This window comes from Sceloporus occidentalis, unplaced genomic scaffold (assembly GCF_023333645.1).
Source record: "Sceloporus occidentalis isolate IW3139 unplaced genomic scaffold, rSceOcc1.0.p SCAF_3, whole genome shotgun sequence".
Taxonomy (NCBI): Eukaryota; Metazoa; Chordata; class Lepidosauria; order Squamata; family Phrynosomatidae; genus Sceloporus; species Sceloporus occidentalis.
Window position 1 is genome coordinate 117,378,356 of NW_028316983.1, and position 16,851 is coordinate 117,395,206.

Consider the following 16,851-nt stretch of genomic DNA (forward strand, 5'->3'; position numbering starts at 1 on the left):
AGGTACAGGAAAAGAAAATAGGACCACTATTTTTCATAATTTTGATTGTTTACGTATTACAGGCATCTGATATATAGCGGTGGCAAACCCTTCCCCTCTCTTTCCATTGTGTATTTGGTTTTAAACTTGCATACAGATTATCTATTTATTTTCTGTGGCAAAAAAAAAACAGAGCTTCTGTTTTACCATGCCACAAAGCTCTTGAATATTTGGATATGCCCACCCCTCCCCTCTGTATCACTAGAACACATATCTCTACTATGAACATAGTAAATAAAAACATTTTATCAAGTTAACCTCCTGAGATAAATGGGAGTCCATTTATCAGACGCTCCTACCCAAATAACAAAGGGTTAAATGTGGGAGGAAATTCAGTTACATTTTAATGGGGATTTACATCACAGGGGATGAGATGGCAACTGTCCAATGAGATGAGCCATTGGGGTGAATTGCAATCCTTCAAGACGGTTCTGAGAGGAGGTTTTTTAAAAGGCCTACAGACAACATGAGGCTTTGGCCCATCTGCTTTTGTCTCTGCCTCTGCCGTGGCAGACCTTGAGAGGCTTCTAACCAGTAGCTCTGGAACCAGGAGGTTGGTAGAGACGGATAACAGAGTCCAGGCTCCCACTTATCCAGAAACATCAAGGACTACAAATCCCATCTCATGTATGAGTAAGATTAGGAAAATGTATGTCAATGGCATCAGGTTTTTGATTTTTTTTTTCCTGGCTTGACTGAATTAACTTCACTCTGTAAATTATACTTTCTGTCTGTGCCTGGAGAACAGGTTGGTCCATCACAAAGTGATATTCTTTTGCTATAAAATTCCCTTACTTAGAATAACCCTCACACACCCTATTTAATGAAACTGGTATCACTGGTATCACTCATGGAGTCCCCAAACACTGAAGAATTTCACATACATATTCATGGTAAATTTCATGAACAAGGAGCACTGCACGAAATAAAATGTACAGACTGAACAAAGGACTGAATGAATCAGTGCAAACATCTTTAAATACATTGTGAGACAGCCTACTATACAGGTGGGAATCAATCATCACTCCAGATGTCGTTGGATTGCAATTCACAGCATTCCTCCAATGAATTACATTGGCTAGAGCTCCCAGAAACTGCAATCCAACAGTATTTGGAGAACCACATGGCTTCCACTCCTGAACACCAGAATGGTCACAATTCTTTAACACCTCTTTAGGGGAACCTGCTAAAATAACAGTTTACAAGCAGGACGCCAAACGCTGAAAAACCCACAAAAACTTCTTGGATTAAACCTAGTGGTAGCTGGTGGCTTTTATGCCAGTGCAGTGGTGAATCCACTCCTTTGGTCTGAACTTTAGATGGGTTATTTAATGTGTTAACTCTGTTTTGGTGAAAGGACTCAGCACCTTGGATGCCTTCTTTTAAACCCTATTATTAGTAACGCACTGACATGGGAGTCATCAGTCCATACTGATTGAATTGTTCTCCATCAGGGGTCCCAGCCCAGCTTTGGTATAAAAGCTGACTTGATCAGTGGCAATTGGTCCTCAATGGGGCAGAGGTAAGAAGTCACCAGAGAATCCTTAGAGCTCATATCAATGGAAGGGGAAACTGAGGCACAGTCTTTATTGTGCAAATGGGAGGATCAGCACAGTCATACTGTTCAAAGAAAACCCTGAAATGGAGAAGCTAGGCTGTTGGTTGCAGAGGTTTTCCTTTACAAGCATAATCATTTAAAAACTGTATACCACCACCTTAAAAAAAACCTAACATAATAAAAACCATGAATGGTTAGTTATCTGTTGGATCGTGCTTATCATAATATTATTGTAATGCCACCCTACCGGTGTCACCATCTTTGTTACTATACTGAACTTAGTCTCCAGATTTTTAGTATCCTCAATAGGAAAGCCCCAACAAGGCAGCCTGTGCTCATCAGAGATGTTCTCCTGCACTAAGGGATCAGACTGGACTGTCTTATCATTTTCTTCATCATCTGTAAAAACAATATACATTTATATGAAAGGGAATTTACACACAGTAACACTATACAAGAGATACAGAACCAAGCCAAACCGAGTCACATATTTCAAAAATACTATTTAACTGATTTTCTGCAGAAAATTGTCCCCTACCTAGTTATCATAGAGCTTTAAGGGTAAACAGCAAAGTAACAGTTAAGCAAGGACCAATTTTCAGCCAAAAGTTAGTACGAGGCCCTGATCTGGATTAAAAGTCTGTTCCAGACTGGAACCCTGTGAGTTTGTTTTCTCAAAAACTAGAGGTATCAGGTTAAGCACACTTTATTTGACTAACATAGTGTATAGTTTGGACTACAGACTTTAACATCTGAGAAGAAATCATTGGAGCTGAAGGCTTTCACGGTCAGTATCCATAGTTTTTTGTGGGGTTTGGGGGCTATGAGGTCATGTTCTTGAAGAGTTTGTTCCTAGCATTTCGCCAGCAGCTGTGGCTGGCATCTTCAGAGAACGCTGGCATGGAAGCGAGTGGGGTATATATACTGTGGTTGAGAAGAAACACAGATTAACATGCAAATCACTTCCTCTCAACCAACAGTATATATATTCCACTCTCTTCAATGCCAGCATTCTCTGAAGATGCCAGCCATAGCTGCTGACGAAATGCCAGGAACAAACTCTTCAAGAACACGACCTCATAGCCCCAAAAACCCACAAAAATAATTAATGGAGCATTAACACATGCAAGTAAATATGCAATGATGAACTGACAACTTCCCATGCTGTGTACTTTGTCCTCCTCCAGCAGGGTGAATTTTTGTGGTAAGGAAAAATAATGAAAAAGCCATTGGGGGACTGAAAATGGCATATTGAGTGCTTTCTATGGAAGACTGTTATTGTATGTGTAAGAAGAAGCCATCCAGTACTGGATTATCTCCTGTTACCACCCAGGTTAGTCAAGGGTCAGGTGAGAGGAGGAACAAAAGCTTAAACCCAGAGTTTTAGCTCCTCTCCCAATTTTTAGCTATAGCTGAGCCAGAGGAAGAAAGAGCAAAAGAAGTGTCAACAAAGGACTGGCCAGACTCAGGACAAAAAAAAGGAGTCACCACAACTTTGGAGCACAACAAAACCAGCTAGTTAGTCAAAGATACTAAATCCTTCTTCTGCAAAAATAGACTACTGTAGTAAGTATCCAACATGCCATTCTCTGCATGCAATAAGGAAATATCCAGGACTGTGATAAAACCACACACGATCTGACCCTAAGGCAAAGTGGTGGCCAGTCTAGAAAGGGACAACCTGCCAGGGAATGCACCTACCAAAGGAATACACCTACAAAGGTGGCTTCTGTAGAGGTAAACCTGTTCAGTTTATAATGTATGGTAAAAGTGGAAGGATTCAAATGGGCTAACAGCATGGAGAGCGGTGGAACCTGAGAGTGGTGAAATCTAACCTGGGTGAAGGCAAGGGGAAGAACTGGGAAGAAGCTAAGGCCTTAGATATATGTTTCTGTCCCTCTTCTCACATGACCCTTGTTCAAGCCAAATCTGGGTGCCTCTTTCACCATACCAAAAGAACAGAAGATGTCATTGTCTGGTGTACACACACTCGTACACAACACACATCGCCTCCCCATTCTGGGAATTAGTTAAGTCAGTTGCACAATCAAAACATCATTTGAAAGCAGCCAATACCTTGCATACTTAGGACAAGTGTCTTGAAGAGTCAGTCAGACGGAAGATTTAGTCATTCCAGATTTTCAGTACTATTTCATCAGAACATAAAAATCTCCAGGCCAGTGTTAGAGACCGGAAATTCAACATGTTAAGCACTAGAATCATTAAATTAACATAATTGCATCAATGCTACTAAACTGTAGGTACAAAATTATTCTGCACATGGATCAAAATTGGCCTATTCTCCTCAAAGAGGAGCAAGAGAACATATTACAGACAGGGTTGCCCCTCATTTCAGTCTTGCCAGTATCTGAAGTATATTTCACCCAGGTACTGATTTCATAGGCAAAGATCCAAAAGCATAGAAATACAACTATGCCAACTGTCCAGCTGTGATTAGATATGCAGGCTCCCTGGAGTCAACACTCCACCTTGTCCGTGAAGTCAGACTCTATTCATGATAGTATTCTTACTACAGAGAGTTGACAGCAAAGCTGGGGGAGCTGTGGTTCTACAGATAAAGCTGGGATATATTTGTTACCCTGACCATTGACAAAGTTAGTTGGGATGTTGAAACCCAGCATTTAGAGGACCAATTTCCCCATCTTGCAACTACAACTTATTAGAAACTACCTATTATAGCACATAGGGCATTCTTTACCCATGAAATTCAGGGCAATTCTGTGTTCTCATTGTCTGATTATAATTTATATTGATCCAGTGGAATTCTGTCCTAATCTCACTCCACATAAGTGCATTGGACGTGACGGACAAGATAACATACATGTGGATGAAAGCTCTTTCAAGGCAGCCTTTCTAAGGAAGCTGCCAGGGTGATGACTTGGTAAGTACTTAACTGTTCATAATATATCAATCCATCATTCTATCAAATTTTGTTATGTGGTGACATTTAGCAATGTGCAGGAATATTTTTACGAAATTTTTTGTGGGTTTTTTGGGCTATGTGGCCATGTTTTAGAAGAGTTTATTCCTGACGTTTCACCTGCATCTGTGGCTGGCATCTTCTAGAACATGGCCACATAGCCCGAAAAACGCACAAAAAACTATGGATGCCAGCCATGAAAGCCTTCAACTTCACTGATAAACACTGATTCCCCCAGGATATCAGAATAAGGACTTTTTGGAAATCACAGCCCACAAGTTCAAGCAATGTACTCTCTGTATAAAAACAAGAAGCATCTGCTACAATGTATGACTCTTGACTCCCAAATGTGAAATGCCTAACACACAAATACAGTATACTGTTTGCTAAGGCAGAAGAGGGAGCATTCAACACACTTCAAATATATGCTTATATTACAAATGATACAGAGATAACACTTGGTTGTCTGGCTCAATGCACTTGCTCTTCCTGGAAGAACTTGCACATGTAGTGTCCCCCACATACCATCTTTTAACCGCTGTGAATCAGTGTCAAAGATGAGCCAGTCTTTTTCCCCTTCTTTGCATTCAATATAGAGAGTATCGCTAAGAGCACCAATGAGCTCCATCAGGTTTAAGAAACCCAGCTCCCTTACTGGCAATGCTTCTTTAAAATGCACCTAGATGGAAAGAAAGTATTACAAGTCAAAGAAACCTGCAGCATTTTCTCCTTGGCTTAATTTTCCATTATTATATTAATATTACAGTGGAAGATTGAGCACATTAACTTCTGGAGGAGGAGGAAAAATGTCCCTGCTGCTATCTTGCTACTACTTTTCTCCTCCCTCCCATTGCCTTGCCTCACTTACCTACCTACTCTGAAGATCCTCCCTGTAATGAAGGGCTCACTCAGGCTGGTGTGTCTTTACATACAGTGACAAGTCTCAGTGAAGATACTCTAGCATCTTGATGCAACCAGCATATCTTTAAAGGAAAGGTACTCGAGACAATAAGGACAATAATGGTGCAATGTTGAGTAAGTCAAAGCGAGGAAATATGACGCAAGACAGCAACAACTGCTACAGCATGAAGAACAGAGAGTAAGGAAAGACAGGATGATGGTCAGGGTCACCAAGAGCAGCAATTTGTCACTACTGGCACCTCAGTGTCTTGAGTGGGCAGCCTGAGAAGAGAATCAGGCCACTAACACTGATGAAAATGTAAGATACCTTTGTTATCATGTCTCACACAAAGATTTAGCCTAATTGTGGATAAAACTAGCACAGTGAGTACTTACTGTGCAAGTTCATTCTTTTCTGCTGAAAAAGAAGACATCCAGAAGTGGATAATGTCCTGATGCCACCCAGACTATGCAGATTATGGTCATTTGACAGGAAAAAGAACTCAATTCCCCCTCTCCTGGTTCTATCTCCAGTTCTGTATCATTGCCAAGGCATAGTAGGGCAGAGAGAGTGAAAGGAAATTAGTACAAATAAAGCAGAATAGCATCAGAGGAAAGGAAGGAAATGCTAGAAGTACAACAACAAGAATGTCTCAGAGTGGGCAGTAGTAATAAGAGTTAGATAGTTTGAGTGACCTAAAGTACCCTCCCTCTTTATCTACCTATCCTGACCCCACTGTGCTGTACTCTTAGGGATGTCCTTCTCCTTAGCTTCCCACCAGTCTTTTTAGATCTTCCCTAGAATGAAGATAGATTAGATTAGATTAGATTAGAATCCTGAGTAACTTTCCTATCATAGAATGCAGAGCCACCAAATACATATTTTCAAAAGTCACTTAACACTGAGCTTGTGCCAGAGCTTTTTGAATGGGTGGAAGAGTGAGGACAGAAGAAATACAAGGAGATGGACTCTGACTGGCGAAAGACATGAATGGACCTTGGGCAGGAACATAGGCCAAGGTCATAGTAACTGAGACACTTTCAAAGGTTCAACAGTGTATGGATTCAGCCCTGAGCTCCAACATCCACCTGGTAGAGATAATAGCCCCAAGAAAGTGGACTTGAAGGTAAACAAGTCTAAACTGAGGGGGAGTTTGTAAGTACTTTGAGGACTAGGTGGAGGTTCCAGGTGGGAAACCGATGTAGTACTGGAGAGGAAGGAAAGGAAGCACCTATGAGGAATCTTTTAATATGACGATGGGAGGAAATGTGGCCTTTAGCTAAGGATAACAGCACAGAAGGAAAAACAGAAGTCTCAGACCTGAGGGTGTTGAGTTTGGGGCCTATGTCAAGCCTGGTCTGCAAGAACTCCAGGATCTTTACAAGAACTGTACAGGAATGGTTAACATATTTCCTTCAATATCAGTGACACAATGTTTTCCATGTGGTCTTTTATATTTTCACCATGGATGTTCTGTGAGAGTCCAACATGAACTGGTTGCATACCTGTAACTGTCAATACTTCAAGTGAACTCACACAAATGGGTTATCCTGTGCCTGTGCAGTGCATTTTTGGAACCTTCTAGAGCAGGGGTCGGCAATCTACGGCCCTCGGGCCAGATCCAGCCCAGCGAGGCCTTGGGACCGGCCCCAGCCCAGTCCTGCCGCCGATTGCCGCCCCCGCCGCAGCTTCCGCGCCGCTCCAGGCGCCATTTTGAGTTCGGCCCCCCAGTTGTTGAGGGAAAGCAACCTGGCCCCTGGCTCAAAAAGGTTGCCTACCCCTGTTCTAGAGTGTTACATAATCCTTCTGATGTTAGCCCCGCATCATGAACTGTGTACCCCCTTGCCTGTTGAGGTAGTACATGACCTTGATGTTATCAGTCAGCATCTGCACTACTTTGCCCCTCAAAAGAACTTCAAAGGACCAAAATGCCTTCTCCACTGCTAATAGTTTAAAGGTGCTGATGTGAAAAGACTTTTCTTCCAGTGACCACAGAACCAGTACCAAGAAGTCATCAAGGTGGGTCCCTCACCCCATTATCAAAACATTGGTTGTGATGAGCACATGAGACTGAGAAGAGAAAGGCATCCCACTCTTGATGTTGGCCGTCTTCAAGCACTACTTGAAAGAACACTGAACAGTCCTCAGATGGAGAGTCACTTCATAGGGGAGCCTCAAAACAGACTGAACTGAGAAATGAATTAGGCTTTCAGAGGTCTCATTCAAAGTCTGGTATAGTACATGACAAATGTGGTGCACGTCAGGCAACCCAAAAGTGTTTGTACCTGTCTGGCCCTGCGTTTCCTGCAGCAGAGGTGATGGAGGACCAACCAACAAAATTCTGAGAACTGGTCATCTGGAAGAAAAGCAACTAGGTCTTTGAATCCAGTATCACTCCAGTGAACTTTATGCTCTAAGTGGTAGCCAATTGAGACTTCTCCTAGTTCAAGACAAAGCCCAGTCACTTAAGAAGGCTCAGGATGACACCTGTGTCCAACAGCTGACACCTAGTGAGGGTAACAACTAACCATTTGTCTATAAATGGGTAAAGGATGACACTCCGCTGCTGCAGGAAGGCTGCTACCACTGCCATGATACAGGCAGTGGTGCTGAAATCAAAGTGGAGAACTCATGGTAAGCTAACTTCCCTATGGTGAAGTAGAGAAACCATCAGTGGGATAACTGAACTGAAATGTGGAAGCAGGCATCCTTGAAGATGAGAGTGGCATACCAATCATCTTTACATCAAAGGGAGGATAAAGCTGAGAGTCACCATCCTGAAGCACCTTGCATGGATGTAGTGATAGATGCCTCCCCAGGTCCAGGATAGGATGCAAACCTGCATCCTTCTTGGTTACCATAAAATAATGGGAAAAGAAACTCTGACACTACTGCGAAGGAGAGACAGGTTTGATGCTCCCTTTTTGCAAGGGAATGTCCATCTCCTGGAGCAGTGTGGCCCAGGGAGGTGTAGTATGAAGGATGCCGGAAGGAGAACATTTTCAGAATTCGATAGCATAACCTCTGACAACTATGTCAAGGGCTCAGGAAGGGTGAAAATTCTCGACCCTGTTGTGATATGGTGGTACAAGGTGGTATGGTGGTAAAAACAACAGTAAAGAAGTAAAGGCAAATTGTAAACATGTAATTAGCTAAGAAGACTGTACTTACCTCAAATTCATGAGACAACTTGGAAGCAAGCAAACCTTCTGGGTACTGTGCAACAATCTAAATTTAGAACAAACATATAAGGAAAAACTGTTTGCTATGCTTACTTAAATGTTCATTATAAATTTGTACAGAGCTACAATATATACAGTTTGGATGCTCCATGATTTCTTAAATATTATTCACAGAGAAGGTCAGCATTAGAAGCTAAATTAATTCAGACATTCTTCCTTAGTTTCGATCTTAATTAGCAGAGTAAATATATAAAGCTTATATTATAAACCATAGTTTACCAATGAAGATGGACTGATAAGGCATTGCTTAACACACACCAGGGAGACAGGTGAGAAAGGAAACCAACATGAGGAGGAGGGAGAATATGAATTTAATGGTTCTTTGAAGCTCATTCTTTTAGCACCATACCATGGTTTGGCGGGGTACAGACCACCAGAAAGAGGCACCTCTTTGCTCCGCAGCAGCACTGCAACAACCAGTGTGACACTGCTGCGCAGCAACAAAGGAGCATTAAAAAGCGGCTGCTTGCAAACCTACAAAGACGTGCCGATGATGTCGCAGCTGCGCAGCGCTGTTTGAATGCTGCACAGCTGCGACGTCATAGCTGTGCGCACCGTGTGGGTGGTGCTGCACAGCTGCGACACCCTCGTCATGTGCTAGGGTTGCGGGGAGAGTGCACACGCTGCCCCGAGGCAACCCTAGCACGTCATGGGCGAACTGCAAAGGGCCTGTCTGTACAGGGCCTTTGATATATTTTTTTCACAACCAGTCTTGTCTTAAAAGATGTAATTAAGCAATTAGTAGACTTACCGTTTTTATTTTTTCCTTGAGTTCTGAGCTGACTACTCCTCCAGGTCCTTTATTGGCAAGTACTGTTTTCATGTCTTTTTGTAGCTTAGGAGGAGGGGAGGAATACACAGAAATCCAAAGAGTGAGAAGAAATATGTTTTAAATCTATAACCCATCTTTCAAATGAAAACAGAGCTCAAATCATTGATGATAAAACACTGTATAACATTAACGAAAACAAACACACATGAATAAAAAGCATTAGTTAAAATATATCCGTTAAACAAACAAAAAATAAAGGAATGAGAACCATCAACTAAAACTTACCACAGCAGCAAACAACCTTCAAAACCAAAAACCTATCTACTGTATATACTCATGTGTAAGTCTAGAAATTTAGGTTAAAAATTGATTTAAAAAAACCTGAGTCGACTTATCCATGGGTCAATGTATGTATGTATATGTGTGTGTGTGTATATATGGTGAAAAGCAAGAGTTTAATCTGTCCTGGAAGCATTGACCCTCCTCTTCTCTCTCATTTTCTCCCTCTTCTCCCAGCCTTTAGTATGAAAACAAATAGTTATGCCTGCTGAAATTCTGGAAGTTCTTTGGCATTGTTTTCCTTTACTTCATCTTTTACATCCTTCATTAAATGCTCCTAAGTTTTACCCTCGACTTATCCATGGGTGATATAAAAATCCATAATTTTGACCCCCAAACCTGACTTCGACTTATATATGTCATCGACTTATAGTCGAGTATATACGGTAAACAAAGATTTTGTTGCTGGACAACAGAATGGACAACAGAGACACAACTGACCGGGGTCCTTTGTCAGTGTATGTAAACTAGGCTTCATTTTTGTAAACCTTGCCTTTCAAGAATTTTAGGAAAATATTAAATTTACACTGGAAGCTTCACAATAAAACAAATTTGGGAACATCCAAATTTGCATCATCCCCACCTTGATCCTAAAAGTTGCTGCTTCCCCTTGTCTTTCTTGAGCACCAATACAGTGGACCCTTGGTATACGGTGGGGTTTGGTTCCAAGATCCCCCATGTATAACAAAATCCGTGTATGCTCAAGTCCCATTAAATATAGTGACTTAGCAAAATGGTGTCCCTTATAAAAAAATGGAAAATCAAGGTTTGATATTTGAAATTTATACTTTTTTTTAACATTTTGAAACCATGGATGCTTGAATCCGTGTATAAAAAAATCTGTGTATAAGAAGGGCCGACCGTACTTTGACTAAAGGCTCCCGCCACCCTTTTCCCTCACCACACCCATAGAATTTAAATCCTCATATAGCACCATTCCATATAAACCAAGAGTAAGGAATTGAAACCATGAAATGTCTCCTTAAGCTTTCTCAAATTCATTAACATATAATATCCCTGAAATTTCCCATAGTATAGCCACTCGTAGTGCAATACTTTTACAACTTACTTGTTTTATTCTCTCTCCAGATTTCACTAGTGGGGGTTCCACTTTCAATTCTGGTACAGAAATAGCAGATTCCTCCTTTGGAGTCTCACTTTGGTCATTCATAGATAGGCCAGGTGCCAGAGAAGTTATATTCACTACAGGTGATTCCACAGTAGTAGGCAAAATCTGCTTGCTCTGATCTGGTTGAATTACTGCTTCACCATAATGAAGCCAAAAAAAAAGATTTCAGCTATAACTTCAGCAGCCATGATTTTCTATTTCCCTAATCAGGTAACACTGGAAGTCTCATATTCATTATCATACACTTTCTCCTGTTAAGCAAATACTTGATACAGGCCAACAGTTGAGCATAATGCCAGAGCCTCTCAATTTATCTCTAGAGAATTCTGTCAAACTGCATGAGGCTTAGAACAAGAAACAGCATTTTGTTTCCAAGTGAGAAAAAAAATCACACCTCAGAAAGAAAACGCTAGCTTATGTCAGAGTCTTTCTAAATATGAACATTAGCATGTTTTTCTGAGTTTCATGAGGGAAATAAAGAATTCTAATAAGTGCTATAAAGCATCTGATCATATGAACATAACTTAGCAACAACACTACCTTTAACAGACTTCTAGTACAATCATATGCATGCCTACTCCAACATATGCCCTAGTTACTTCAACAGGGTTTATGCAAAGACAGGTGCATATACAATTATGGCTCAAGGTTGTCAAATTTTAAACCTGGAAAATTGCACCATCTCTTTACTCCAGCTGCTGGGATCTGCTTATATCTATCATCTAGCTGAAAGAGTATGTACACTGTACACTGCAACAAGGTGTGCAACCAACAGTATGCACAAGATCTTCTGTAACAGAACAAATTATTTTAATACAATAGACCCTTCTCCCTCACATTAACTCTTGCTTGGCAACAGGACCCATTCAACTGCTTAAACCACCACTCAAACTGGAGCTAAGATGTTCCTTTCTGTAACTACACCTGGCTGAACATCTTTTTATTGTCTGGGGGGGGGGGAGGCAAATCATGCTCCCAGGGAAGAATTTAATCCACCACCACCAACTACTGTTCTTCATAAGGAAATATATGATTCTTCAAGATACCTCCTGCCCTGTAGTGGAATGCCACTACCAAGAGGTGCTGACCTATAGTTTGGGAAGCTAGAGTTTAAGCTTTTAACTGATGGGAAGGAACAAACACCTCTGATCAGGTACATAGACTTTGGAAGTAAGGCAAATGAAACTTAATGATGCTACACAACCATGAGTCCCCTCCCCGGCACCCAGCCTTCATTTAAGAATATTTTATTTTACCGTTGGGAAGCTTTTCTGTCTGTTTCTTGGGTGAACTATCTTTTAGTGTCAATAGGGACCCTGTCCTTGTTTGAACAATTGTGATGATATCTGAAGCTGCATTCAGCACCTCTGACATGGAGAAGAACCCATAACGAACAAATTGAAATGTCCGTCCAAAGCGCTGGAAAAAAGCTTTGTCAAAATCTGACAGCAGGACAGGGGAAGTCCTCAGCAACTCCTTCAGTTCACTTTTTACAATAGCTGGCAGAATGGGAGGAAGCCGCCCCCTCCGAGGCAAATTTGGAGAAGCCTGAGAGTGCCAAGATAGTCCAGCACGACGTGTGGAAAGAAAAGATAAATTCAACCTCTGTCTCGAACTGTGTGGCTTAGGTCTACTCTTCTGTTTGGCAACCAAGCTTGCAATCTCCTTGGTGCACTCATCTGCAATAGCTAAAAGACAAAAGCCCATAATGACAAGAATTCCATGTTGTCAGTGTTCACTTCCTCCTGTTACCCCTTTCTTTTTGTCAGCCCTTTAATAACACCATTGAAAAGATAAAGCTAATAATAGCAACACAGAGATTTCCTTCTTGAAGCAGACTGTACCTAACAATCCAGACTGCAAGCACCTCCCCTTCCATTTCAATACAAGAGGTACTGTAATATGTAAAGAGGAACTCCCAACACCCTTCCATTTGCTTTACGTCTGAAATGAGATCAAAGAACATCTTATGGCAGGTCTGTTAGCTTCTCTGAAAGTCTTTCATGGGTGAGAAGCAGGATATATATGCTTTAAATACATAAGTAGCATATGTAAAACAAAATACCCACAATACTATTCGACACATAGCTTGGCTTGCTTTTTGATGGAAGGCTGGCTGCTAATGTTATACAGACATAATGGCCCATTACAGACGGGAATTTGCTCCGGCCCCAGTAAGTACTAGGGGTTGGCCGAGGACACAGCGTCCAATCAGGCCTCACCCCAGTACGTACTGGGGACGTAAAAATGGCAGCGCCCTATACACATTAGCGTCCGCACGTCACGGCACGGTTGTGATGCCGCAAGTGCGCCATTGGCATCTTGTGGCGTCACAACTATGCCGCAAGAAGAACCTGCTTTTTGCGGGTTCTTTTTGCTGCGCGGGGGAGCCGTGCGGTTTGTCCGCTACGGCTCCTTCGTGCAGCAAACACTGGCGCCAGCAGAGCGCCCTTTTTGGGCGCTCTGTAAAGCACAAATGTCTCTAGTTTCATGTATGACAGAAAAATGTACTATATCCACATTAAGTCAGATTTTACATAACATGTGTACAAATCTCACATTTGTTTTATTATGAAAGTATCCTAGTTTTTATACTCCAGGTAGTAAAGTGAGATCTAATTTAAAAGCTACAAAGTATTACATTAAATGTCCTTTGCTTACAGATTTCAATATTCCAGATCTAAAAATTGGTTCACGTTTAAGCAATGGGAGTACTAACAAATCACACTGCAGTGGCAATTATGGATATATTTCACTCAGAGAGCCTGTGACACGTTGCATCAAACCACAGGCCATATTTATAATAGACAACCTTCTGCCCACATTGAATTCTTTGTTGTAACTCCCAGCCTAAAGTTACTGTGTGTTTGCTAAAAATAACTCTTCAGACATTCTCTCACACCTACCTTTGAGGAGAACATTGCCATTTCCTTTAGGGCATATTTTAACAACATCAGGCATATCCTTCAGAAGTTCCATAAGAGAATGGTAACCAAGGGCCCGAAAAGGAAGCCATTTTCCAATCAGAGACTTATAGTCTTCTTCCAACTGGAAAGGGGTGAGGCCTTCCTTGGCCGGCATCAACAGTGACCTCACTTGCTTCTTCAAGGAGTCCATCAGCTGTTCTTGATCTGACATGTTTACACTGGAGAACATAAAAAGATAGAGAAAATATTGTTTGGGTCATAATAAGGTCCAAAGTTACCAGATAATCTGAGCTGTAGACAAGGAACTATTTGTACTTGATGGGAGCTACAGTGTCCTCAGAAGGAAGAACAAACTTCTAAACCAAAAACTTCCAAGTTCAGAGACGCAACATCTCTTAAACAGATTAAGTAAAGAATGCAAATAAATAGAAATGGTTTCCTTTCTCATATGCTGCAGATAAACTGCAGCATCAAAGATTCCTAAAAGCAATACTATAAATATTGTTGGCATAAACTAAGAGCCCGTACAGACAGGCCAAAATAAAGCTGCTTCGGGTCACTTTGGAGGTATGCTGTTTAAATGATGCATGCATCCTAAGAGGCTAGAAGCCACGTCAAAGCCATTCTCCAATCCTAAAGACTGGGGCGCAGCTTTGGCACAGCTTCTGGCCTCTTAAGATGTGCGTGTCATTTAAACAGCATACCTCCAAAATGACCCGAAGCTGCTGTACGGGTCCTAAGCTAAAGCTAAAGATCTCTTTCATAGAAAACCAGGTATTCATAACTTCCCAAATGAAAGCAGCTATTTACCTTTGGCTGGAATGTGTGCAAATATGCATCTAAGCACCACTATGAAGGTAGACTGGTAGTATTAAGATTCAGGAACAATAAAACACGATTACCTTGCTGTAACTTACTCCTTCACTATCCCACAGGTGGTTGGGCTAATGAAAGAGAAGGTAACTGAAAAGAAGTTTGTCACACGTATTTCTTATCGTGACACTGCTGCAAATTCATCACCTTCGGAGAAGGAGCGATAGGTCTCATGCATCAGATCATTCCAGATTTCCCAGTGCAACAGCATGGAAGGCTTCTTGCCTAACAAGGGGCTGGTAGCCTTGCAAAGGCAGAGGCAACCTAGATCTCAAAAGAAGTACAGTGAGCTCTCCACATCTGCTGGGGTTGGGGGGGGGGGAGCAGGACCCCCAGGAAGGAGGAAAAAACACACATTAAAATACATTTTTTGAATTTCATTAGAGAAAACATGCCTCTCCAGGAACCTCTGGGTCCTCCAGCACAATTCTATGGTCAATATCTGTGCCGAAGGGCCTACAAATGCCTAGTAGCGTTCTCTCTAGGAATGTGTAGGTCCTACAGTGCAACTCTATGGTCAACATCTGCAGAAACCGCCAATTTCGACAAATGCCTAGAGAAGTATTATTCCTAAGACCGTCAGTGCAAATTCTAGCAGACACCGGCCATAGAGTCCTGCTATAGAACCTAGATATTGCTAGAGCGAACATATTAATTAAATACATGAATAATCAAACCTGGAAAAGCCAAAGACGCAAACATGGAGGGATGATTGTATCTTAATTAATTAACTTGTTTTATTTATATACCGCTATTCCAAAGATCGTAGCAGTGAACAGTAAGTAAGCTAATTAGCAAGTAAGCTAATTAGTAAGCTTTTTCAGTTGCTAATGGAGTTTGAACTTGGGGGCCCCCACAACAAACTCCAACTCCCAGGATTCCACAGCCTTAAGCCCCAAAGAGTTAAAGCGGTGCCAAACCGGGTTATTCCTCCAGTGTGGATGCAGCTTTATGGGCCAACCTTTCCCAAAGCAATAGATAAGGCCTGAAAAGAGAGCAAAAGGGGTGGAAGGACCCAACATCCCTGGAGTAAGCCCTTCCCCAACAGCTACTCCAGCCTCGACCCACCCTCTTCCTCTCCAAAAGCGAGACTGAACCAAGGCACGCTGCGAGACGCCCCGAAAGAAGGCTTGCAACCACGTGCCTCTCTCGCCCGCCAATCAGAGCTCGAGCCCAGCCGCGCAGGCGCAGAACAGACTCCGCGCGCGCTCTCCCTTGCGCATTAAACCCTCAAGGGGCGCAGACCGTTGGAGAACTAAAGAGAGGGGCGGGGTCATTAAAAAGATCTGGGCGCCTATTGGAGGCTGCCTCTAGACAGACAGGCAGGACTGACCAATCCCCAGCTTGGAATTCTTGAGGGGGAACCAATACACTCACAGCGGTCCCCAAACTGTGTGCCCTTGAAGAGATTTTGACTTCAGCTCCCAGAAGCCTCAGCTATCGTTGGCCAATAGTCTGGGATTCTGGGAGTTGGAGTCCAAAATCCCCTTAAAGCAGGGACACAGTTTGGGGAACCACTGCAATACAGTATGCTAGTCCCCAAGAGTGTGTGTTAAGCACAAGTACAACATTGCTGCCCCATTCTTGAGACTGGCTGCTGCCACACTGCAGAAATAATCCAGTTTGAAACCAATTTAACTGGCATTATTATTATTATTATTTATTTATGGCTCAATGCTTTGGAATTCTGGGAACTGTAGTTTCTTGTGGCACCAGAGCTCTCTGACAGAGAAGGCTAAATGCATCCTAAAGTTATAAACCCCAGGATTTCCATAGCATTGAGAAATGGCAGTTGAAGAGATGTCAAACTGGATTATTTCTGCAGTGTGGATGCAGCCACTGAAAGAAAGAAGTGGGCAGCATGAGCTTTCCTAGGCTACAGTCTACTTCTGAGGAAGTAGACTTTAAGAAAGCTTAATAATAATAATAATAATAATAACAACAATTTTTTATTTATAGCCCGCCTCTCTCAAAAGGATCGAGCGGATTACAACAATAAAATATACATCAACAACATATACAATACATACTGCCAACGTCTAGAGCAGAGTATAAATAATAATAATACTAATTATTATTATTATTATTATTATTTATTTCAGTTAATCTCAAAGGGGCTACATAGAATGG

At 41.9% G+C, this 16,851-nt stretch overlaps 1 protein-coding gene across 1 annotated transcript in view; it reads right to left on the reverse strand.

Moving 5' to 3' along the window:
* The window catches only part of TDRD5 (tudor domain containing 5), a 53,430-nt gene extending 37,561 nt beyond the window's left edge, over positions 1-15,869 (reverse strand). Inside the window, exons 1-8 of the mRNA XM_089515931.1 lie at positions 15,790-15,869; positions 13,828-14,066; positions 12,178-12,609; positions 10,862-11,052; positions 9,433-9,516; positions 8,611-8,667; positions 5,064-5,217; positions 1,845-1,996 (exon numbers count right to left, since the gene is read on the reverse strand). Of these exons, the coding sequence (XP_089372057.1) occupies positions 1,845-1,996; positions 5,064-5,217; positions 8,611-8,667; positions 9,433-9,516; positions 10,862-11,052; positions 12,178-12,609; positions 13,828-14,059 (1,302 nt within the window). The 5' untranslated portion in view covers positions 14,060-14,066; positions 15,790-15,869. The remainder of the gene's footprint in view (positions 1-1,844; positions 1,997-5,063; positions 5,218-8,610; positions 8,668-9,432; positions 9,517-10,861; positions 11,053-12,177; positions 12,610-13,827; positions 14,067-15,789) is intronic.
* Between the last annotated feature and the right edge of the window lie 982 nt (positions 15,870-16,851).